Source organism: Canis lupus, chromosome 9, assembly GCF_003254725.2.
Source record: "Canis lupus dingo isolate Sandy chromosome 9, ASM325472v2, whole genome shotgun sequence".
Classification (NCBI taxonomy): Eukaryota; Metazoa; Chordata; class Mammalia; order Carnivora; family Canidae; genus Canis; species Canis lupus.
In genome coordinates this window covers 26,763,436-26,788,173 of record NC_064251.1, presented here as the reverse complement: position 1 = coordinate 26,788,173, position 24,738 = coordinate 26,763,436, and the positions used below count along the sequence as shown (strand labels likewise).

The window sequence follows — 24,738 nt, the reverse complement described above, 5'->3', positions numbered from 1 at the left end:
TGGCTCTTCCCTATCAGAATGGGGGCTCTTTTAGGGGAGGAATTGTGCCTCCCTCATCAGATAAGAGGTACCCAAAGTCTGGGGCTGTGTTTTCTCCAGCAGACAGGAGGCACCCTCAGGACAGAGATTGTCTCCCCCATCATCCTGGGGGTTACCCATGATCATTTCTCTTACCTACTCTGAATCATAACCCTCCACTTACACTCCTTATAGCCCTCCCAGACATGGTGGGGTTGGGGGGGTGCGGATAGAAGGCAGCCCTCTGCTTTCACCCCATGCCTAACCCTTGGCTGGGACCCTGCTGGCCCCTGCCATGATTCTGAAACTAGGAAGATTTGTTTGCTGTTCTTTCTGGGAAAAGCAAGCCTCCCATGGCCTTCCCCGGCATCTACGATTCAGCCCCACCAGAAGACCTGGCCAAGTGACCAGCAGAGGCTGAGCGGGGGCCTTAGGCCTGGGGCTGGGAACCCTGCTGCTCCTGGGCCAGGCAGGGCTCAGAGCCAGGCTGCCAGGAGCCGGGGTTGGGACCTGCCCCAGAGAGCCGCCAGGGAGGGGCCTGCCTCACTGAAGGCCAAGCAGCCAGGCTCCTGCCAGGCCATCTGGAGCCAGACCCTGGGTCTGTGCATGTGTGTGGGTGTGAGTGTGTGTCTCCCAGGCCATGTGGGTGGCTGCGAGCTGCGGGGTTGTGACCCGGCCCTCCCCTGGCAAGGAGGCAAGCCTCTGGCTCCCCTGTGGTCAGTTTCACTTCTGACATCTGGTCAAGTTCACAGCTGGCCAGCTTCCTGCGTGGTCATTTTCACTTTTCCTCTCCAAAATCTGGGGGCAGAAGGCCCCCACTCCTTCCCTATCCCACTTGAATTAACTCCATGGCTACACATGTGGATTTGCTCGATTTCTGTGAAAAACCCCCCATTTTGTGGGGTGGGGACAATAGGACAGGAATTCACCAAGTTAGAAATTATACCTGGGTCCCCTCCACACACAACCCTCCTCTGCCCCCACACTGGCTCCAATCACGTACGTTTCCAGAAAAATCTCTTTGCACTGCTTTTCTTTCTTTGCTATTATAATGCTCATCATTTATGTTTTATGTGTAGGTTTTAGGAAGGCCCAAGAAATGATTACACAGGATGCAAGGGGGAGGTGACAGGGGGTCTGGAGCTCACAGCCCCCAGCTGGGGGGTTGCCAAAGGGTTTCATCTTGGCCCAGAGGGAGGCGGGAGGGGCCCCAGAACCAAACACATGCTAAAACCTACTTGCGGTACCCCAGCCCCGTCCCCACCTGCTGCGGAGGACAATAAATACACTCAGATTCTGTCCCGCTCTCCAGGTTCCAGGTGCACAGGGGAGGGGCCAGCAGGTGAGTTTCCTCCTCGCTGTCAGATCCATCAGATCGAGGTCATGGAAATGCCATTTACTTACAAGGCTCCCAGTCCCTTACACGGAGTTGGGAGCACCCTGGGCAAAGGGGAGGCGGTGGCTGTCACCACACACCCTGCTTGGGGCTGGGTTCGTTCATGCTAAATAGAGGGGCGCCACACTCATTCCAACGTCAAGCAACACAGAACAGGCCAGGAGGGACTTCATGAGACTTCATGGCCCCTTTCTGGCACCAAACTAGGGAAGCAACAGTCCTCCGCGGGGTCCGCTACAGTTGGGAGGGGCGCCTCTGCGGGCCGCAGACTCCCTCAGGTCCTTCTTGCCGCATTCCCACACTGGTCCGCTTCTCTCCACTGCAACCTCCGGAGTCCAGCCAAACCCGCGCTTGCAGGAAAAGGAAGGACGGGGGTGGGGTGGGGGGGGGTGGGGGGGGGAGCATTCCTCCACGTGCAGGCCCTTGGACTCCAGACGCCAGCTCAAGCCTCAGCCGTCCTTGGCCCGCCAAACCAGGGGCGAGGGAAGAGGGCAAGCTGAGTTCAAATCCCTTCAGTGCTTCTCTGGCAGCTGCCCTGGGCAGGATCCGGTCCCAGCCCAAGAGAAAGAACTCGTGTAGAAAAGCAGATTTCTCATCGTGTGTGTGTGTGTGTGTGTGTGTGTGTGTGTGTGTGTTTGTTGCAGATCAGGGGTCCTTATTCCCTGACCCCACGGGCTGGCTCTAGGAGAAGATACTGTCTTGTGTTGGCTCTGGGTCTGTGCCGGGATGGAAGGCACCTGTAGGCTGGGCCACACCATGGATGCCACACTGATGTGCCTGAGCAGAACTGGCAAAGGGACCCCTTTCCACAAACCCTAAACCATGCTCAATCAAATCCATCACTGACCATGATGGATCAATGGACCAGGCCTTGGGTGAAGCATCCCCATCTCCACAGGGGTTGGACGGGGCCTGAAGATGCTAGAGGACAGGCTAGATTTGGCTTTGAGACATTTCCCAGAGGGTTGCCTGCCCCCCCAACCCCTGCTCCCTGCCCTCAAGCAAACCCGAGGCCTGCCCCCCCTAATTCAGAGAGTGGGGGGCCAGCCCACATATGTCTTCCCCATTGCTGGGTGGCTTTGGGCCAGTCACTCCCTCTCTCTGGGCCTGTCTATATGTAAAACAAGGGGGGGGGGTGGATCAGAACCCCCTTCCAACTCTGATAAGCCTCTGATCATCTTCATTTTGGGCCAGAGAGGAGGATGAGGGGGCTGAAGGAGGATGTAGGCCACAATGATGGTCCCTCATTCCCCAGGTTCACAGTGTAGAGCCTGTGGCTCTGGTTTCCTCAGTCTCTCCCTTTGAGTCTCTGGGGCTTTGTCCTTGCCCCCAACACCAGCCTTGGTGTCAGCCCCCCAGACCTGATACCTGTGGAGGTGGGAGGGGCTGGCCCACCCAGCAGTGTGGGGAGAAGAGAGCAGAAGATTTGAGATGTGATGGTTGGGGGCAGGGTGGGAGAGGTGTCAGGGGCACTTCTGGTGCTGGAGAGAGTGATCAGAAGCGATGGGGCCACACAGGAGCGGGGACAGGGCTGTGGCGTAGGGGCCCAGGGCTCCGTGGCCCTGCCCAGAGAAGCTCAGCTCTGACGCTGGCCCGTGGGGGCTGGCTGGAGCATCAGTCGTCGTCGGAATGTGGGGGCAGGGCAGGGGTTCTGGGGCAGCTCACACTGGAGACGTGGCCGTGGACTCGCTACACAGGCTCTCCACGATGTCGGCTCGCTGGATGCGGCGCAGAGCAGCCAGGAGGGCGTCGAGCGTCGCGCTGTCCTGGGCGGCCCAGCTGGCAAGCAGGGCTCGGGCTGGGCAGGCCTCGTGGGTGAAGGAGTCTATGTGCTCAGGCTGGTAGCCCAGCTCACCTGCCAGGTGCCGCCAGGTGTCCCCCGCAGAGCCATTGAGCAGCTTCTCCACCTCCTCCCGCTTGGCTGGTGGCAGGCTGCTGTAGAGACCTCCATCCCCCTTGAGGGCTGCCAAGAACCCGGGGGGAGTCAGGGGTGATCCTCCAGACCCCCTTTGCCCTACAGTGGGCCTGGGGGCCTGGGTAGGACCCAGGAAGGGCTGAAACATCTCTCCTCCCAGTGTGGGGAACCCCTGAGGGCCTAGAGGCAGGGGGATTGCCCAGATGAGGTCCTGGATGGGGGGCAGGGCTGTGGAAGGGCCTCGGGGTGCTGACTCACATCCCCTATCACCCACAACTTCAACCCCATCCCCACCACCTAACCCCAGCCCCGCCTCTCCACAATCAGTCAAGAGAGGAGCCACTGGGACTTAGGCCCAGACCACAGCAAGTGTCCTGGAGCTGGGCTCTGGGCTACTAATTAGGGTCCGTAATTAACTACTTGTTCCCCAGAAGTCCAGGGCGGGAGGCTAATTGCAGCACTTTGGGGAGTAATTAGCCCTAGGGGGGACAATTAGCTTGATGAGTCTGGATGCCCTGCTGGAAAGCCCTCTTCTACCCATTCGCGGCTTCTGCTTCTCCCCTCCTACACGACAGAGGCCCTCTCCCCTGTCAGCCAGCCCTCTCCCCTGTCTGGCAGTCCCTCCTACAGTCTAACCCTCATCACTCCTTTTCTCCCTACCTCAGTCCCCTGGCCCAGCCTCACTGCTCACCCTGGCCTGCGGCCGTCTGTGTGTGGGGCTGCTGGTCATGCAGGCTCTGGCTGTCCACAGAGATGCCACTGTCACTGTGGAGCTTTTCTCCCTCCGGCGGAGGCGTCTGGTTCACGGGCCGGCTGTTGGCTCCTTGCTTGTTCTGCTTGCAGCTGTTCCACCTGAAGCCAGAGGACAGGCTGGGTCTCAGAGGGCGCGAGGGCCCTACTGGCCAGGTGCCCATGGGATCTGTGCTCTGGTGTGTGGGGGCTGGGGCCACGGGAGGTACCCCATCACAGCCCCCTACCGAGGTATCCGCGGTTCTTCTTTCTCTCCCGTACTGGCCCCGCCGCTGGCCTGTACTGAAAGCACCTCGAGGGCAGAAGGGCTCTCAGGCCTCCGCGACCGCTGCACACGTTCAATGTATGTTCACGGAATGAATGGTGCGTCAAATGATTTCCCAGGAATTCCTTTTTTCCCAATCTACCCTGCTAAACTACTCCCACATGTGTGCAGGGATATACACAAGGATTTCCTCTGCTATTATTGGCAATAAGAAAAAAATGAAAACAAATCAAAGGTGCCTCAATAGAAGACTGTTCAAATAAATTAGCATCCATCCATATGCTGAGTGAGCGGTTACAAACAATCAGATAATCCATATGTCCCGAGGATAGCTCTCCCAAGGGAGATTAAGTGAAAAAGTAAGTTATAGAGTATGGATAGTGTGATCCCATTGATGCTTTAAAAAAAAAATACCCTGTGTGTTTACACATAACTATAAAAAGTTTTATGTATATGTGTTTAGAAATGCACAGAAAATGGCTGGAAAGGATTCATTCCAAAAAGATTCTGATGAGAAGGGAGGTAGGATTTGGGGAGATAAAAGAGAGCCTTTACTTTTTGCTTTACAAGACGTTGGTCTTGTTTGCATTTACCCAAACAAGCATATATTACTTTGATGATATTCTTTTAAAGAATGGAAAATGCACTTAAACATTTAAAACACTTTCCAGGGGGCGCCTGGGTGGCTCAGTGATTGAGCGTCTGCCTTTAGATCAGGTTGTGATCCCGGGGTCCTGGGATGGAGTCCCGCATCAGGTTCCCCACAGGGCACCTGCTTCTCCCTCTGCCTGTGTCTCTGCCTCTCTCTGTGTGTCTCTCATGAATAAACAAAAAAAATCTTTAAAAAAATTAAACCCCTTTCCAGGGGTGCCTGGGTGGTACAGTCGGTGGAGAGTCCGACTCTTGATTTCGGCTCAGGTCATGATCTCAGGGTCATGAGACTGAGCCCCGCATTGGGCTCCACACTCATCAGGGAGGCTGCCTGAGATTCTCTCTCTCTCTCTCCCTCCCCCTTTGCTCTTCCTCCAGCTCATGCTCATGCTCACGCCTGCACAAACTCTCTCAAATAAAGAAGTACAATCTTTAAAAAAAAAATAGGTAACTGTGGGTAAATGGGATTTAGGGGTTGAGGGCACAGGTGGCTGGTAAAGAAAGCTTGGTGTGCAACTGGGGGTGGTGAGCCAGGGAGGGGCACAGCATGGGAGCGGGGAGGTGCTGGTGCCAGAGTAGGACAGGGACCATCCCCTTGCCTGCCTCCTGCTGACCTGCCACACCCTGGCATGGGGCAGCTGGTGGTGAGGATGAGCGTGGTTTGGGGCAGAATTTAAAGTGTAAATTTTCAGGTCACCGTCACAGTAAAGCCCTCCTTGGGAGCAAAGACCCTGCTCTCTGTCCCCTGCCCCCCACCCCCGCCTCTCACCTCTTGAAGGCAATGTAGGCCACTAAGCCCACAACCACGGCGGCCAGGATGGAGCAGTAGACAGGGATGAGGTTGTCAGCGGTTCCTCGGGTCACTACAGGCTGAGAGCTGCCCATCACTGTGGTCACCACATCTGCCATGGTGCTGGCTATGATTTCTTGATCTGGAGGTAGCTCTGGCTCCTCTGTGCTGGGGGCGGTGCTGTCCGAGTCCTCTGAGGGTGTGGACCGGGTAATCCAACGGCCAGGGATCTCTGTGGGAAGAAGCTATAGGAGTGAGGGCCTGCTCCCCAGCCCCCAGCCCTGCCCTTTCACTTCTGACCTGCTCCAGCACCTTCTTCTCCGGTCCCTGCCCCGCTCCAGGTGTGAGAGTGCCCAGCCGTTACACACAGGGGTGAGGGCTGGGATTGGGTGTAGGAATCATGATGGTGGAGAAGAACAAGGGCCTGGGTCCTCTTCAGCACTGTCACTAGCTTACTATGTGACCCTGGACCAGTCCCTTTGCCTCTCAAGACCTCAATTCCCCATCTACAGAATGGGGATGCTAGAGAGATGGTCTCTAAGCTCCCTTGGATCTGAGGTGCAGCTGTGATCCTAGGAAACTATTCTGCCTCCCTGGGTACCCAGAAGCCTGGCATAGAGGTAAACACACAAAGAAGAGAGAGTGGGCACCAGGGGACCTCTAGCAGGAATCACTCTGGGGAAATATTGTAACTTCCCTCATCCCAGTTTGTCCCAATGGCCCCAGTCATCCCAGTCCTAGGGAAAGATGAGGGTACCCAGGTCTAAACAGAGAGCTACCTCCCTGCAAACTATCTCCCCAGGAAGTGGCATTCAGCCTCCCTTCTGGTTTGTGATATCCTAGCTCTCAGCCTGGACAGAGTAGGGGGTGCCCAGCTGGCTGGCTTCCCTCAGCCAGTCTGTAGGCAGTTGCTAGCTTCTGCTTCCTGCCCCGTGTGGTCCCCCAAACCAAACCATCTGATTTTGCCACCCAGAGAAGACAGTGTTGGGTAGCCCAAACCCTCCCTGGCAGAAAGCAGACTGCTGGTGGGGAGAAGACCTACAAAGAAGGTACTGCCCGCTGCCTGGGCTGGGGAGAGGCAGGAGGGACTGTGCCTTGCCACCCACCTAGGCCCTTTCATCTCAGTGGGCACTGCCAGCCTCCCTAACAGGGGACCTGGCACCTCCTGGCACTAGTGGGTGGGAATTTCCATTCAGCCACCCAGCCAGGGGCAGTGCCAGGGGCTGTGGGCTCCAGATGACCTGGGGGTACCTGTCTGGGCGAAGTTGCCTGCCCCATCTGTCCTCACTTCCCACGCCTGGGGCAGGGAAGGAAAGCAGACAGGACATGCCAATGGGGTGAAGGGGAGGCACTTTGCTCCCTAGCTCCGCCCCACCCCACCTCCAGTTTGCCCACCCAAGTGGAGTAGAAGCTGCCCACTGGTCTCTTGGGCCTTCTCAGCTTGAGATGAGGATGGTTCAAAGGCCCCCATTTTCAGCACCTTCTGAGGGGTTAGGCCCCCAGATGTGGATCTGGAATCCATCTGGCTGGTGCTAGGGAGGAGACTGCCATCTGTTGCCCCATCTTCTCCTCCCCCAGCTCAGTCCTAGGGGTAGGGTGAGGAGTGGAGGAAACACAGCTCTGTCTTTTGGCAGCCCCAGGCAGGGTGTTGGACTTGAAGGGTCTTCTTCTCCTGCCCTGTGAGGGGACTGGGCAAGCTGGGTCTGCGCCTGGAGGCTGAGATAGAGCTGGCTAGGGCGTCCCCCACCCCAGAGGCTGAAGGTATGTTAGGGATGTTGGTGAATTAGGCCACCAGAGATTCCAGAGATTCCAGAAAATCTCAAAGGGGAAAGGTTGACAATGGGCATTAAGGGACAGACCAGGCTGAAGACAGGGCTGTCTAGGGCACTTTCTCCTCATCTCTCCAATCCCCCCTGGGGTGAGGTTAGGAGGGGAGGGGCACAGCAGGATGAGATCCAGATGTGGCCATGTCCACCGGCATTCCAACCCCCTAAGCCCTTGGTGAGTCCTGACAGCCATTTCCGGAATGGGAGCTGTCAGACTTGCGTGTGGAAAGAGGGACCAGGTTACTCCTAAACCCAAATTTCACTGGGGTGAGGGGTGGAGGGGGGTATCCTTCTGCCCCAAGGCTGAGTGAGTCACCATGTTGACACCTGAAATGTATATGCAAGAAAGTACAATACCCTGGAAGGAGGAGGGGGGCAACCAAACCACCATCCAAGTCCATTTCCTGAAGTGTTCCCTCTATTCAGAGCTGCCATTTAACCCTTCAGAGGCTAGAGCAGAGAACAGAAGAGGAGATAAACACAGCCCTCAGGGGTACCCTCTTCCTTCAGGATGGCTGGGAAAGTAGGGTGGTATCTGTGAGGAATCTGTGAACGCCTCAAAAGGCAGGGCCCACCCCTCCCCCGCCACAACCTTTCTTTGCTCTAACCGCGCCCCGGACTAAGTCCCCCCCACTGGCTGGTCCAGACTTGCTCATGAACTGTGCTGCCCATCTGCCTCCTGCCAGCTGCTAAAAATCCCTCCCTGCTCTGCCCTGTGCCTGACGCCACTTGCCTGTCTCCTGGCCTAGGGCAATCGCCACTGGAACCACTAGGCTCTGGGCCCCGCTCCTCTCCCCTGACCCCCAACCAGGAAGCTTCACACACACACACATCCTGGCCTCAGCCCAGTTTACCCACCCTCCACCCTGAGCTCCCTGAGCCAGGGATCATGGGATGTGGAAAGAAGGCATGCTCCCCATGGCAGGCGATCTGTCTCCCCCATCTGATTGGTGAATGACTGAAGGCCTAGGCTGTGCTGCCTCCACCAGCATGCAGGAGCTCCTGGGAACCAAACGCTGGGGCAACTTCTACTTCATCAGACCGGGGCAAAGGTTGTCTCTTTCCTTCAAACTGAGGGGGCTCCCGAAGGAAGTACTGGTGCCTCAGAGTGAGGGCACCCTGCGGGATGGGTCCTGAAGGGAAGTAGCTATAACTAGGTGCCCAGCCCCAGGGTGATGGACCCAAGTAAAGGCACTGTTAACCTCTCCCTGCAATAGAAAAGCCTACTTGCCTCCCTGCAGACGGATGTCACCAACCAGAAAATAAAGGAGTTCTGCTCTGGCTGGTCATCGGGCTTCCTCCCCCCATCCCAGGAACTGGGTACACTCCTTGGGGCCCCAAGCCTGGCTAATGGGAGTGCACCCAGTTCCTACCCACCTGGGGCTGACAGCCCTCCATGTGCACCCTGTCTCATCCTTGGGCTCCTGAGCCCTGGGCCTGCTGCTGCCCTTCTTCCTCTGTCCCCACCACCTCCTTAGAATTCCCTGAGTCCAACCTCATCTTGGCTAACCGGTAAGCACAACTGTTGACCCGTCCCCCAGATATCGTAAGTTGATATCACAAGGGGGCCAGCTACCTTGCCTAACCCACGACACCCCTGAAAACTGTATGACCAACGAGGAAACAAGGGTCCAGAGACAAGAGTGACCCCCCCCCCCCCCAGTATCACTCAGATAGTGACAGGGCAAGTTCCATCCCAGGTCCCAGAGCTCCAAGGCACTGCGGACCTAGACACGGCCTCAGAGCCAAAGGGCCCCAGCTCCTGAGAGTCCTCAAGCCCCTTTCTCCAGTCCAGGGAGCTCGTTCAAGGATCAGACATGTCCTGCACTGTGCCTGTCCGTGGTGGCCACCTGTGAGGTGCTGATCTGTGGCCCAGCCAATCCCTAGCTGGCAGCCACAGACGAAGAAAGGTCTGGAAACGGAGTTGGAGCGCGGTAGCTGCGGCCCCGCAGGAGGATGGGGGCTCTCCAAACACCCACGGGAGGGCACCCTGAGAGGGGTCCCTGGGGCCTGGGGTTTCCGGGAGGGTGGCGGGTGCAGGCTCAGAGGCACCCCCGCCGCCCGGCCCGGCCCGGCCCTCCCGCCCCCGGGGACCCCGCCCCGCGCGCTCACCCTCGCACTCGGCGTCGGCCCAGCGCGTGCACTCGCGCAGCTGGCGCTCGGTGTCCTCGCACACGGTGCAGGGCAGGCACGGGTCCACGTGGTTGGCCTCGTCGGAGTACGTGCCGTCGGGACACTCCTCGCACACGGTGTTCTGCCTGTCCTGGCACGAGAACACGAGCCCCGAGCCCGCCTCGCACACGCGGCACGCCTCGCAGCGGCCCGTCGTCTCGTCCTGGTAGTAGCCGTAGGCGCAGCGGCACACGGCGTCGTCCGCCTCCACGCACGGCGCCGACATGCTCTGCAGCCCCACGCACTCGGTGCACGGCTTGCACGGCTCGGTGGCGCTCACCACGTCCGAGAAGGTCACGCCTGAGGGCAGATGGACAAGGGGGACGGGGGCAGTCGGGGAGAGGGGTGGTGTCTGTTCGCCCGCCCTCTGGGTACCGGGACGTCGGGCACCCTACTTGCCTCCTGTCTCGGGATCCCCAGGATCCCCCTGGCTCCAACCCAGGGGGAAGGACGAAGGGGGCCCCAGGCCTGGAAGCCCTGACGGTGAGGCTTCGCGCGGGGCTAACCCAGCTGGAGCCGCGTGCATTTCTCAGCAGAGTCCCTTAGCGAGTTCCCAGCCCTGTCCCCTTGTTCCCAGCATGATTAAGGAATAATCTGAGCGTGGTTCCCACCCGGCCCTCCCCGCGGGCCAGAGCTGGGCTGTGAACCCAACCCAGGCAGGGCGGGCCTTCACCAGGGAGCCTCCTCCCTCCTCTGCTGTCCTTCTTGTCCTCTCCGCGGGTGGGGGCTCAGGTGTGGCCTTGACCAAGGCTAGACCGCAGAATGTCCCACCCATGGCGCTACCCCACGCCGCTTAAGGGCTTGGCTCTCGAGGGTGGGGATGGACTTCCCACGAGGCAACAGCAGGAGGGCTAGAAAGCAAGAAGGACTTGCCTGTATAGTCTTCTGCCCTTCCCAGTGGCACAAAGGGGAGATTTCCGAGCTCACTCTTGACTCATGCTCTCTTAAGGGATGTGAGGGGAGGAACAGCCAGGGGATGCCAGGGTCCTCTCCTCCATGTGCAAGGCGGGGGAAGGCACAGAGCCAAATCTTCTTTATTCCTAGCCACCCAGTGCAGAACTCTGTGCCAGTCTGAAGCCAAGAGGATGAATCCTTGCTCCAGCCGCAGAAAGAGCAGGATTTAGGAACCAGGGACCAGGGAAGGAGGGAGCGTTCAGAATGTGGAAGCAGAAGTAAAGACTAGGATCCCACTGGAGGGAAATTGAGGCCTGCCCTGGGTTCTGATCTCAACCCTCTCAAAAGGAATCCAGAGGCCAGATGGAGCACCAAGTCGTTATCTTTGGGGTGGGGGGGTGGAGGGGGGAAGCAGATGTAAAGAAAGAAATGCAGAGAGAAATGAAAGGGGAAGCAACCAAGAGAGAAGAGAAGACAAGGCAGGGAAAGGCCTGGAAGGAGATCAGTTTCGAGTCAGTTCTGGTGGAAAAATGAACCCCTCTGTCTCTCCTCCCAGGGATGGGGCTGACCTGGACCCAAAACCCGCTTCTAGAACTTCTTAAGTGTGTGACTTTGAGTGTTTTACTTAACCTCTTTGAGCTTTTTTCTTTCTCTGTAAAATAGAGAATAATATCTCCATTCACAGGTTGTGGCGAGGAAGAAATGAAATTCTCCCATAAAGCACTAGACACCCTGCAGGGTTCCTAACAAAAGTTGAGCCTCTGGGGTGGACGATGGCAAGTCTGGTGAGCTTCGGTAGCAGGGATACGGTGTGCAGAAAGGACTTCCAAACCTAAACAGCCAAGGCAGGATGTCCAGCATATACAAACAAGAGGATCCTATCTGGTTAGCATGTGGCAGGGGGGTGGGTTTAGTCACAGCAGAGGGGGAGAGAGTGGAGAGGGGGGCGCTGCCCCTGGGAAAATACAGAAAATTAGTAAGAAAACTCCTCGGAGACAGTTTTAGGAGGTGGGAAAAATGTGGTCTTTTTTGGCAGAGAATGAAGGCAGGAGCTTAATGGGTTTCCTTATGGAAACGTTTTGAGGATAGAGGGAAAGTCCGCTGGGGTCTCCATCCCATAAAGTGAGCTTATAAAGGCAGCCTGTTAACGCAGCTGGAGGCAGGGGGAGGGGAACAGAGGGAGCAAATGGGAGGGAGGACTCCTGCCACCACCTCCTAGCTGGTCTCCAGCTCCTGTCTCCCTTTCCCTGGAGATGCTAGAGATGCCAGCCTCTCCCCGGCTCCTCTACCCCATCTCTTGCTATGACAGAAGGAAGTAAGTTCCCATCCTGGGAGGCTTAGGGTCCAGGGTGAAGAGGACCTGGGGAGGAGTCTAGGAAACAAGAGGCAAACTCGGGAGGTTCCAGCATAGCCGATGGTTGGCCAACCCTGCCCTAGGATGGAAACCCAGTTAGGCCAGGGCAGGTGGCCAGATGGCAAGGTGGCGAAGGCATTACAGGATGTCTAGCTTCCCCATCTAGGCCCAGGCATTTCTCTGCTACGGGATGGAGTTACAGGATCCACAGGCATGGAGAGAGGAAAAGGGTGCGTTTGGGGACACCAAGGAGTTGGGGTTGCCTGGTAGATAGGCTGTGTGTGGGGGGTGATAGAGAGGAATCCACAGGTCAGACTAGGCAAATGGGTTCAGAGATCCCAGTTCCTGGGGCCCCTGGGTGCCTCAGTCAGTTAAAGCATCTGATTCTTGGTTTTGGCTCAGATAATGATCTTGGAGTCATGGGATCGAGCCCCACATTGGACTCTGTGCTCAGCCAGGAGTCTGCTTAGGATTCTCTCTCTCTGCCTCACCCCTCTACTCTTCTCCCCTGTATTCTCACCCTCTGTCTCTCTCTCAAATAAATAAATATATCTTAAAAACAAACAAAAGAGTTCCCAGTTCCTATACCTTGCTCCTGTCATGATTAAAGAAGAATCTGGTATGGTTCCCACCAGCCCTCCAGGTGCCTGGCGAGTGCCAGGTAGAAGGCAGGATGCGACTCTAGACAGGAAGGAAAGGTTTCTGGGCAGGAAAAGAGCACTGAGCTCCGGGGGTGCTGAGCACTGGGCTCAGTACACCGCCCAGTACTGAGGCTAGAGGCATCCAGGCTGGTTAAAAGCACAAGAATTCAGACCCCAGACCCACCGTTCTTCTGAATCCCTTAGCAACAGCCCCAGAAGATAGGGTTCTCTCCCCTTTTGAAGACATCCCAGGCAAGACAGGCCACAGCAGCCCTCTGCCCTCCCACCTGGCACCACCCCACAGTGAGGACTGCCTCAGAGTGTTCCAGCCCCACTCCTGCTGCCTCTGGAAAGCTCTGCTTCCTTGATCAGAGCTGGGGAACAGTTGACCACGCCTTCCCAGGATCCCCCAAGGTCAGTTTCCAGGGCAGCCAGGATTTGAATCTCCTCCCCTCCCCCCAGACGCACTGAGGGTAAGTAGCAGTCATTGATTTTATAGTGCAGATGATATTTTTAGCTGGTCTTAGCATCAGCTCCTCCTCCCTCCAGGCCACATTCTTCTACCAGGCCTCTCTACCTGGGGGCTGGGCAGGGGTACCCCCTGGGGATCCCTCATGGTGAGGCCCCCCTCCTTCCTCTGCATACTTCCCTCAGCCATGCTCAGCTTTCCTTCTCACCTCCTATACTGGGTCGGACCCATTCGGGTGCCCACAGAGAGGCGAGCTGGAGACCCTGCCAGGAGGCAGAGCCCTTGTCAGGCTTCTAGCGGGCATGCACCTCCCCACCCCTCCCCAGACCACCACCCAGTACTCACTGTCCAGGCAGGGCTCACACACGGTCTGGTTGGCTCCGCAAGGCTGGGCCACCCCCTCACCCAGATTGCAGGCTTTGCAGCACTCGCCGCTGTGGGTGTACAGGCCAGTGGGACATGCCTCCTTGGCACCTCCAAGGGACACCTGGGCGGAGGGGAGATCAGAAGGTCAGACTGGCAAGAGAAGCGAGAGGGGATATCTTCCAAGAGATCAAACACCCCCTCCTAAAGCCTTCTATTGGAACCACCTGGGCGGGGATGAGCTCACCACGGAGGCATTAAGCACATCAAAGTTGGCGGCAAAAAAAGGGCTGTGGGGAACAGGGCGCCTCTGCAGGCTGCCTGGGTGTGAGGTCAGAGCCCCGGATGCTGACTTTCTACAGAGTTCATCTTGGGGTTACGGCAACTCCTGGAATCCTGAGGATACACCACATGGGGAAGACAAGACAGCCTGGGACCCAGCTGTGGTCCTTTGGCCAGAACAGGTTCCAGCTCACACAGGGCTGCCAGCTAAGGAGGCAACTGGAAGCTAAACTCTAGCCCAAATGCTGCTTCCCAAGCTGAACACCAGCAGGGCTCTGTCTACACAGAGGGAAGCTTTTTCTAACAAAGGCTAGCAGGCCCTCCTCCGGGTCCTTAATTCTACCATTCCACATACTAAACATAAATGGGAAGTGTCTTGGGGTGCCTAGGTGGCTTGGCTGCTTGTGTATCTGCCTTCAGCTCAGGTCAGGGTCCCGGGGTCTTGGGATCACCCCTCCAGGATCCTGGGAGGGAGCCTGCTTCTCCCTCTCCCTCTGCCCCCACCCCTGCTCATGCTCTCTCTCGCTCGCTCTATCTAAAATAAATAAAAATCTTAAAAAAAAAAATGGGAGGTGTCTGTACTCAAAAACAGAAGGCAGAGGAGTGGGGTCTTGGGTTCGAATCCTGACTCTGAACTGGAGCTCTGACCTGCTCTGCTTTCCCTCTCTGAGTCTTCACCTCTCCTCATCCGTGGACACAGAGACCACTCAGGGCCAGAGCAAAGAACCAGCTGATTGGCAAGAATCTGGCACCAAGCAGGGAAAAAGGGATGCCTGTTAGTGACAATGAAAAAGCGGCTGCTCTCACCCCCAGCAGCCCTGCTCCACTAGGGCTTGAATTCCAGCCACCAGTCTTCCCCTCTCCCTGCCCCCATGCAGCCAGTGGGAACAGTGCTGGAACCAGGGGAAAGGGGAGTCAGATTCCTGCCACCGAGGCATCTTTGCTCTTTGCTCATGGATGGAACGATTTAGCACCAGATTCCCTGGGGGGTGGAGGTGGGGGGAGGCAGGGGGGGGCGAGTTCTGGCCGCTTGTTTTATGTTTCTATTCCTTAAAAAAAAAATCTTCTAATAAAACTCCAAAGCTTGTTTCCCTGGCTTCAGACCACGCAGCTCCTATTTGATGCAAGAGGAAGTATGGGGTCATGGGACTAAAGGGGAGTGTTAAAGGTCATTTTGGACACTCTGCTTCCACGTTGGCAAAATCATAACCAAAAATACTCCCTTTCCCTCTAGTCCTTTAAAATCTCCTGAGGTCTAACCAGGGTTTGGCAGAAAGAAGGGGATGGACAGGTTGGATCAGTCTAGGAGGCATCTTGTGGTCCTCAAGAGACCAGCAGGGAGGGTGCAGGCAGCATAACAGTGGGGTCCTTGGGTATTTGCCACCATCTCCTCCCAGGTGGTAGGAACACAGGTCTGGGAACATCTGCAGACCAGAAGCCAAGACGGGGGCCGGGGCAGGGGCATGGTCCCAGATGCAGGCTTTCCACTATGAGGGAGAGCGAGATTCCAGAAGAGTCTGTTTGGATTTCTTTTCATCCTTGAGGGCTCATGCTTCAATGTCATTTCTTCAGGGAAGTGATCCTGTGGCCCCCATGCCTCCCAGATCAGGAGGCTATATATATATAAACATATATATATATATATTTATATATATTTATATATATAAACATATATATATATGTAAAACTCCCCAGATCTGCTGCCCATATATACCCAACATGTATATTTATGAAATTAAGAACATGAAAATACAATGACCTCAATTTACTAGAACTCCAGGCTGGGGAGTGGCACAGGGGACAGGGGGAGACTTTCTGAATAGCTGAATTTCCCAGTAGTTGAGGATTTGCTGCTCTGATCACCTAACTGTGGCTGCACCCCTCTGATTCCAGAACATACCTTCATGGTTTCCCCATGACTCAGGGACTCAGTATTTACACCAGTGATCATACTGGGCTGCAGTGCAGTGAAGCCCTGTGTTCTTTATCCCAAATTACCACACTTTTGTCTCTGAGTTCTTCTGTCAGCCTTTTTTTTTTTTTAAAGTGTTTCTGTCTCCCTCCTTCCTGTCAAGATATCAGTTGTCAGTTTTCACTGCTACCAAGGCATGATCTGAGCAGCCCCTCCCCTCCCATCCTAAATTATTACATCAAATTTAATCTACAGAAACTATGTCATTAGCCTGGGTGGGAAGATGTCAAATGTGATTGTAGGTAGGATCTGAACCAGGAGGAGGCAATTCTCTGAGTAAAAAGCATGAGCTATACTGTCTTCCTCCATTACTCTGAATCCTGGCTCATCGCTTAGGGCTGGGTGATCTGGGACAGGCTGGAATTTCTCTGCACCTCAGTCTCTTCATCTTTAGGCAATGGTGACAATACCTGCCCCGTGGGATTGCTGTAGGCATCAAATAAAGAAGGTGTTTATACACTTCCGGATCCCTCTTTTTTCTTTCCCAAGGTCTTTCTTGCCTCTTTTGTGGCTTTTTTACTAGGTTCCAGTTGCTGGAAAGCTGAGGGGGTCTGTCCATGGCACTTGAGTGGTCTGTGCATGTCCCTCTCCCTCAAAGCCTGCTCTGCTCCCCCCTCTCACCCCCTTCCCCCGTGGTCCTCTCTCTTCTCCCAAGTCTTGCATTTGGACTCCAGGCCACATAATTAGTAACCATGTGTTTCCTGTGCTTGTTTTATGTGTCCTATTTCTGAACACCCCAGATCTGCTACCTAACAGTCTGCTACTTTGGGGCAATTCTCAGGCTCTCTAAGCATGCATTTTTCCCACCTAAAGCATTGGGTTGATAATATTTACTGCTCAGGGTTGCCCTGAAAATTGCATGAAATAATTGATGCAAGTCTGTCCGGCATATAGTAGGAGTTCAATAAATGTTAGTTATCGAAGAAGTGTTTTGTCTCAGGCTGAGCTACGGAGCCGGAGCCTAGGCGGGAGGCAGTGTGAGGGGAGAGTTGCAGTCATGCCCAAAGAGGAAACCACGTAAGAGGAGGGAGCAGGATAGGCATGAAGAAAGATCCGCCAGAAAGAATCTGAAGAGGGCCAAAGGAGAATGGAAATTGCTTTCCCTGTAGTTAACTAATTAATTAGCAACTAGTTACTAGTTAACAACTATTTACCCAGATTGAACTAAGAGTTTTCCATGAGACATAGTCCATGACCCCCGTGGGAAGTCCCATAAGGAAGAGGAGACATCATTCCACACAGCTACTCCAGAAGCCAAGATGCTGAGGGATGCCATCACCTCCTCTCTGACAACTGGGGAAACTGAGGCTCACAGAAGCAATTCTGCTAAGTGGCTCGAAGCCTGGACTCTGTCACATCCTGTTGGTCCAGGGTGGGGGCAATCTTGGGAGCAAGGAGGGATGACACAGATTCAGGCTTATTGCCTCAAAATGATCAGCTTGTCAAGTGATAAACCAAAGTGCCTGAAATTAACATTTGTTACAACCTATTCATTTCCAATTCGATGGAATGACTTCATCCCGTTTTTGAGAATGTTTGCAATCTTTTTGCCACTTTGAGGCTTTCAAAAAACTAAGATGAAATCACCTTTAGGTGAACTGACTTTTAAAAACCTTAAAATTGTTTCAAAATTGGACAAAATGGAAAACACACCAAAATAGTTGAGAGAATTTGAAACCATATGAATGCTTCAGTGTGATGAGCCCTAATCAGCCACAACAGTTTCAGCAAAGGGGGTCCTTAGGTGAATGGAGCCAGTAGCCACAACCATGGGGTGGAAGAGTTTTCAAATTTGTGGAGGGTCTTTTGAGGTCAATGCCAATCCGGGGAGACACTAGCATATGCGCTCCAGTTCTTTAGATAGCAGTTGAATTTGGGGTAGGAGATGAGTTAATTACCCAAGGACGCGGCTGCATGAAGATTTTTATAAGGGCCTGGGGACTATAAGTGGAGGGAAGGGGCTCAGTTCCAAATTTGTGGCTCCAGTGACACAGGACACCGATCTAATAGTCAGGGCTAGTGATGGTTAAGGGCCTCGTGTCCCTCCGCGGTTTAGGAGGCTGGGGGTGGTCAGGAGTTGGGGGGGGGGGGGTGCTGCTGAGCCTGGCACACCGCGGACAGAGTAAACTCCAAGCCAAGCACCCTGCGTTCCAACAAGGGCCCCACCACGTACGGACTGGGGGGCTCATGCCCGAAAAGTCTGGGAGGTTGGACTCCCTCAACTGTAAAATAGGAATAACTAGATTTACTCTGCGGGGATCTTATAAGGATGAAATGACACAAGAGAAATGACCCAGGGCAGCGCGTGGCACATCGTAGGCACTCGGCCAATTTTATTATTCCCACCTCCCCACTCCGCACCCCTTCCCCACCTCCTCCCCGGGGGGGAAGAATCTAGGCGCGTGAATGGGCCCCGGGGCTGGTACAGGGAGGTGGGGACCCCTTCCATCCCGGAGCCGCCTCCCCCGCCCGACAGCTCCTGTCCTCCCATTTGCTGCCCTCGTTGCATCCCTATTAGGCGCATTAGCCAGCCCGGCGGCTCCGGTTACAGACGTCTGAATGACAAAGTGCCTCCATTACCGGCGCGGCCCGCCAGCCGAGCCGCCGGGACGCGCTCTGGTTTCAGCACTATCGCCGCGGCCCAGGAAGCAGCCCGGACCGCCGCGGTGCGCAGCGCCCGCCCGCAGACAGCAGCCCCGCGCGGCGGAGGCGAGAGCCGCAGGGCTGCGCGGGGCCACCCCCCGAGACCCCAGGACCTCTGCGCCCGGCTCCCTTCTTTCCCCGCCTCTTCTCTACCGGGGTGTGGGGGGGACACGCTCCCCAGCCCGGTCCCGAGCCCACGCCCGCGCCGCACGAGTCCCACCTCCCCGGTTAAGAAGCACCGCGACCCCGCCGCGTTAGTCAGCAAACGCGCCTCAAGTCTCTCCCAAATCTCCGGAGAAGCCACAGGTACCGACAGCTCCCGGGGGGGTCAAGCTTCGAGGACCGGACCGGCGCCCGGGAGACGGTCTCCGCCCACCCCAGCCCCCACATTCCACCGCCCGCCTGACTCTGGGGATGGTGTCGAGCCCCCACCGCGGAGAAACGCGGCCCTTGCACCCCGCTGGGACGTGGGGCTGCCCCCCGCCCCCCTGCGAGGTGTGCGGAGTACCCCGCAGGGAATCAGGTGCGGGACGGCCTGGCTAGCACTCTGGTTTAACTTGCTTGTGAGATCTTGGCCAAGTCGTTTAAACTTTCAGAGCCTCAGTCTTCCCTCCTGTAAGATGGGGGCTTGGGGTGCAACGCTCAGATGAGAAATGAAGATGGCAGGGAGAGTGAGGACACCTCTTCCGTTGCCAAGCTCCGTGGGGCGTTCCGTGCCTGGGCCCACACAGGTCACATCTCCTGAATGTCTTGGGACGACTGCACGGACTTAGATGCTGGAGAGGACCCGCAGTCCTCCGCGCAGTCGGAATCCGCGGCGTCCGAGCGCCTCCGTCCCGGCGGGTGCCCAGCGTCTTCCACCGAGAGCTGGGCGGGGCGCGGACGGGTCCCCACCAGCCCCGGCGCCCGAGCCCAGCGATCTGCGGGCGCGGCGCTCCCGCCGCTGAACTTACCGCGGGGTCGGGGCGGGCGCGCGACGCGCAGCCCGGGTCGCGCCCGCCGCAGCGGAGGGCACAAGCTCGCCTCTCAGCGCCCCCTGCGGGCCGCCTGGGCTGCCGCGACCCCGGGCCGCGCGCCGCGGGGACCTTCCCAGCCTCGCGAGTCCCGGCGCTCTGCACCCTGAGACTCGGCTGCGGCCAGACCCGGTCGCACGACGCCCGCTCCATCCCCTCCGGTCCCTGGCGCTGCTTCCCACGGCGAGAAGCAGCGGCCGGAGGAGCCCGCGGGTGGCGGGGGAAGCGGGCAGCGGGTCCGCCCCGGCGAAGTGGGCGCTCCCTTCCCGGCCTCGGATCCCGAGCTGCAGTTCCCAGACTGGGCGAGGCCGCGAGAAAGAGCGCGCGACAGGCGCGGGAAACGTCCGTGCCTCCGCTCCGTCCACTCGTCCCGCTGTCCCTCGGCGGGCAGGCGGGTCCCCGGGCACTTCGCGGTCCGCGCGCCCTCCTCCGTCCTCTTTCATTTTGCTGGCATCTCTCTCTCTCCCTCGCCGTCGTCCTTTCTCTGCCCTCCCCAACCCACTTCTCTCTTCAGCCGACCCCCGCTCCCTGGAGCTCTCCCTCCCGCGCCCCTCCCCCCCATTGTCTGGCTGGCCCTCATTGTCCGATGCCCGGTCCCCTCTGCCTCTGGTCCCTCCGACCTCCCCCATTGTTCTATCTCCTGGTCCCCGGTTCCCCGCCCCAGCCTCACTCGCCCCTCTTATCTGTAATCCCCATCCCATTCCTCTTCCTTTCAGCCTGGGTCCCGTCCCACGACCCTCTAGAGATCAAGATGTTTTGGGGGAAAGTCGCCTCGAGATCCCAGCATCCAAACGCCTTCTTCAGAAGAACTCAGGCATCTGAGAGACCCCCTCTCAGCTCCTCCATGCGCACCCTCCGCGGTGCCTGAGGACCCGCATCCGTGCACCCCTCTCTCCCGCGTCCCTGCCCTTGGTCTCGGGGTCGCCCCTGCGCTCCGAGAACCCTAGACGCTCCTCCGTGGATCCTGGCAGCGGAGCTCCTCTCCCGCCATCCACCCCCAGCATCTGGGACCCCGACGCTCTGCTCTGTTTTCCCTCGGGGAAAACCTGAACCCATTGGGGTTCCAGTCCAGGAAGAGGGCGCGGGCTGCCCTCCGGCCAGCACTCACCCCCAGGAGCAGCAGCAGCAGCAGCAGCAGGCGCGGCCCGTCCATGGCGCAGCCGGCGGCACCTGCCCCCACCGCCCGCCTCCGGTGGCAGCGCTCCGCTTCCAGGGGAGTCCGCTCCGCGGACGGATAGGGCTGCGCTGCGCTGCGCTCCAGCGCCCGCCCCCCAGAGCTCGCCGAGGCTCCGCTCGCTCTGGCCGAGGGCGGGAGGGGCTGGGAGAAGCCAGTGCGGCGGCCCCGCCTCCTCCCCGCCCAGCCCGCCCACCCCCGGAACCGCGCCCGCCCGCCCCGCAGCCTCCGGGAGGGGAGGGGAGGCGAGGGGAAGGGAGGGCGTGCGGGGAGCTGCGCTCCCGCGCTCCCCGCCGCCGCTTCTCCGCGCCCGGGCCCTTGGAGCCTCTCCCGACTCCGCCCCGGTACCCAGGGCCCGGGCTGCGCTAGTGCGCGTCGCTCCCGGATGCTGTGGGCTCGGGGACCAGGGCATCCCCTCTGCGGCTCCCGTTCCTCTCTGCTGCAGCCCCCCCCCCCCCCTCAGGGTTCACTCACTTACCCATCTTCCTCCGCCTCCAGCTTCAACCTTTTTCAGCAGGAATGCCCACTGCCCGCCCCGCCCTTCATCCCTGGTCCATCCCCGACTCTTCCACTCTTCGCTCTCCCAGTGCAAAGGCCCAGCGGAAGAGGAGGGGAGAAGTAGCAGGTGGCCTGACCCCGAGAATTTGCAGAAGCGACTTTAAAGTGGAGTCCAGCCTGATATTATTTGAATTCCCAAAAGATGGGTTTGAATGGGGGTAACAGGTGTGCACATAAGACGCAGGAACACACACACTCTCAAGCTTACATGTATATGTGCTTATGTGCTACCTGTGTTCACACCACCCTGTGCACTCATGTAAATCTGTGTGCTCTACACATCACCTACATACTCATGCACATATGCACACTCATTGCACATGTGGTCATAACATTCAAACACACACATTCACATGCACACGTGCAGTCACCTCACATGTACAGTCTCTCACACAAGTGCACACACATTCATGAACACACATGTCCATACGCAAACACAGATATATCCTCAACAATATAGCCTTTACTAGACTGTGAGTATTTCCATTGGTTTAGGAGCTCCCTGCAGGCAGGGACTGTGATTTCTTCTCTGAATGCCTGGCACACAGTAGGTGTTCAATAAAGGTCTGTAGAAGGGGATAAAGGGAAACGTGGTTGGATGGACTCACATCCATGTACCGTGTCCTATGTAAGCATCCCCCAGGACCACACGCACCATGCCCTAGAAACCATAGCAGGTCCCAATCACAGGCCCTTGGCCACCCAGGGAGAGTACCACCAGTCTTTTGGTGGGAAGCACCCCACCTCAGTGCCTACTCCCTGACTGTCCCTACCTTTTTCTGATCCCCCGGCAAGGAGGCCAGGGAACAGAGAGCCTACAAGTCTACAAAGGGCAAGTCTACAAAGCCCATTCCCACACCCTGATCTTGGCCCTGTGTGGACCTCAGTTCTGACTTAGAAAAAAATAATACTGCCCTCCCACGTTACAGGAAGAGGGGGAAGATCAAGTGCACTTGTGAACTGAGCATCTAAGCAGTTGGTAGGTGATTCCCCTGGATCAGCTGAAACGAATTTATTCATTCATGGTGGGGGGGGGGGGGTGGAATCTGCCCTGTGAATGTCTTTCCTGTGTATCCAACAAAGTCCACAGGACAGCCTCAGAAAAAGCAGGTGCACATCACCCTGTCCTTGAGCATGAGTGTGGATGATCCACACCTCCAAGGCCAGGCAGCTAGACCTTCTTCAGAAATCCCTGAGGAATACCTCTGCCAGACAGGGCCCATCTCTAAACTGTCTCCTCCAGCAGCTTTTACAGCCCTGCCCCTCCTCTCCACTGCATTCATGGAAGGCAAGAAGGGCCAACGTTACTACTAACAGCAGCAGCAGCATTGAGCTGCTTACTACCAAGGGTATCGACAGTGTGGCATTAATTTAAATACTCCTGTTATTAATTTATGATCCCGGTTACTATTATTGCCAAGGTTATCCATCTCAACACGATTTAATATGACCCACACTACCATGGCTGGGCCTGGGTTATTAATAATTTCCATGGTCTTGATCATTTAAGCCTTACTTGAACAATTACAAACAGCAATTGTTACTATTATTAGAAGTATTTCTATGATTAAGCCCGAGCGCAAGACCACGATGTAATGCTGAGAGGTGGCAGGGAGAGCGACTGCAAAGTGCTGGGGGAGAGAGCACTGGACGGAGAGTCAAAGAGGCCTGGCTGTAAGTGCCTGCAACACTCTCTCTGCCTGCATCACTCACCCCCTCGTGTTTTAGGTGGGTTATGTTATCGCTCTCAGACTCAAGTGTCCTCATCTCTCACGTGGGAATCTCTTTAGAAAGATCTTGAATGAGGGATCCCTGGGTGGCGCAGTGGTTTGGCGCCTGCCTTTGGCCCAGGGCCCGATCCTGGAGATCCGAGATCGAATCCCACATCGGGCTCCCGGTGCATGGAGCCTGCTTCTCCCTCTGCCTGTGTCTCTGTGCCTCTCTCTCTCTGTGACTATCATAAATAAATAAAAATTTTAAAAAAATTAAAAAAAAAAGAAAGATCTTGAATGAGCACGGTGAAGAACAAATGGGGTAAAATAGTGTTCATCCCGAGGAGAGACTTGATCTCTTTGTACTCATTCGGCGCATTTTCATTGAGCACCTCCTGTGTGCCATACCCTGTTGGAGGTGCTAACTACAGCAGTGAATGGCCCTCATTGAGCTGATGTTCCAGAGTGCTAGTTATTTGATGCAAAGTATTCTTCTGTAACGTGACACCTTGGCAGGACCATGCTGTAGATAGCCTGGCTGTGATCAGGATGTTCCTTTGCTGGGACCATCACCATCACCACGACTGTCACCATCACAGCCACCTCTACCAAAGCCATCACCACTATGACCATCATCACCATGACACTGGCATCACTACCAGAACCACCACAGCCACCACCGCCATCGCTACCACACCCACAATCCTCCCCATCGCTACTGTGACAGCCACACGATTGTCCCCAGCGATCGCCATCATCACCACAACTGCCAGGCTACAGCCACCACCACCACCCTGCCATCCTGCATCTGTAGCCACCACCCAGCAGGGATTCCCGTTCCTAATGAGTGCAGCATACTTGGGTCTGTCCCTCTGCCTTGGAACAATACTAGAGGCTCTATATAACCACTGTCTGCTTCAGCCTAACTCCCTAATGGTTGTGACTCCTGACCCCAAACACAAGTGTCTTTCAAAAATTTCTCCCTTGCCTGGCCCTCTGTCTCCAACCCTCGGCACTTCCAGCCATAGCTATTGGTTGGGGCACAGGGGGCAGGTTCTTAAGAGCTGACCAGCAAGTGAGATCAGACTGGCAGTGCCAAGGAGGTAACTGTTTTCACTGGAGGGTCCCCCAGAACCATGTTACATAATAGCTACACATAAAGAGGGCCCTGCCCCGACCACACACACACCAAGGCTTCCTGGACCTAACAGTGACCCTAAAAAAGTGAGAGTGTGGAGAATATCAATGCAATTCTTCATGGAGCTGGGAGGGGCAGTGGTGGTCAAACTGCATCCTCAGATGTCAAAATGAGAGGGGTCTGACCCTCCGCCCTGCACCCTGCCACCCCTCCATCACCTTGCCTCTTCGGGAAGGCAAGCTCCTAACACACACGCCCTGTCCTCCCGCCCCTGTCCTCCCATCCCATTGAGACCCCTCACCTCAAGTCCACAGAACATTGTTCACAGCCCCCTGTGCCCATCCCCAGCAGTCACTGGGGAGCCAGCCTGCCGCCCCAACCAGACAAAAACTTACATCTATTGAGATGTCCTCTGGGTGGGGAAGTCCACACATTATCTCCTTTAATCCTCACTGTCTTCCCATGAAGGAGATGCTGGGATTGCCATTTTACAAATAAGAGACTGAGGCTTAAAAAAAAAAAAAAAAAAAAAAGAGACTGAGGCTTGAGGAGGTTAAGCCACGGCCCAAGGACCTCCTAGAAGGAAGCAGGGGTACGATAAGTGACCAGTGTAAGGCACAAGGCCCTCCACACCCCATTGTTAACTCTCATGTCTGGGTCACTCCCTCCCTCCATCCCTGCCCCTCCATCCCAGTCCTCGCCTGGAATTAGGGAGATAGAACCCACTCAAGCACCCCCGGAC

At 56.5% G+C, this 24,738-nt stretch overlaps 1 protein-coding gene across 1 annotated transcript; it reads right to left on the bottom strand.

Moving 5' to 3' along the window:
* Nucleotides 1-1,034: 1,034 nt before the first annotated feature.
* Nucleotides 1,035-23,491, bottom strand: NGFR (nerve growth factor receptor). Its single transcript, XM_035720917.2, has 7 exons — nt 23,367-23,491; nt 20,523-20,712; nt 13,487-13,628; nt 9,724-10,083; nt 5,765-6,017; nt 4,021-4,181; nt 1,035-3,377 (listed from the first exon to the last, which is right to left on the bottom strand). The coding sequence occupies exons 1-7, from the start codon at nt 23,489-23,491 to the stop codon at nt 3,076-3,078; spliced, it is 1,533 nt and encodes a 510-aa protein (XP_035576810.1). The 3' UTR covers nt 1,035-3,075.
* Nucleotides 23,492-24,738: the final 1,247 nt, after the last annotated feature.

Bases quoted from the DNA above. Each gene is read 5' to 3' on its own strand.
- NGFR (XM_035720917.2), bottom strand. From the start codon at position 23,491: ATGGTCATAGTGGTGATGGCTTTGGTAGAGGTGGCTGTGATGGTGACA. The intron at 20,713-23,366 runs GTGTCACGTTAC...GCCCTCGGCCAG, and splicing joins TACAGCATGGTCCTGCCAAG to AGCGAGCGGAGCCTCGGCGA. The intron at 13,629-20,522 runs GTGAGTGCTGGC...CCCTCCGCCCAG, and splicing joins TGCTGCTGCTGCTCCTGGGG to GTGTCCCTTGGAGGTGCCAA.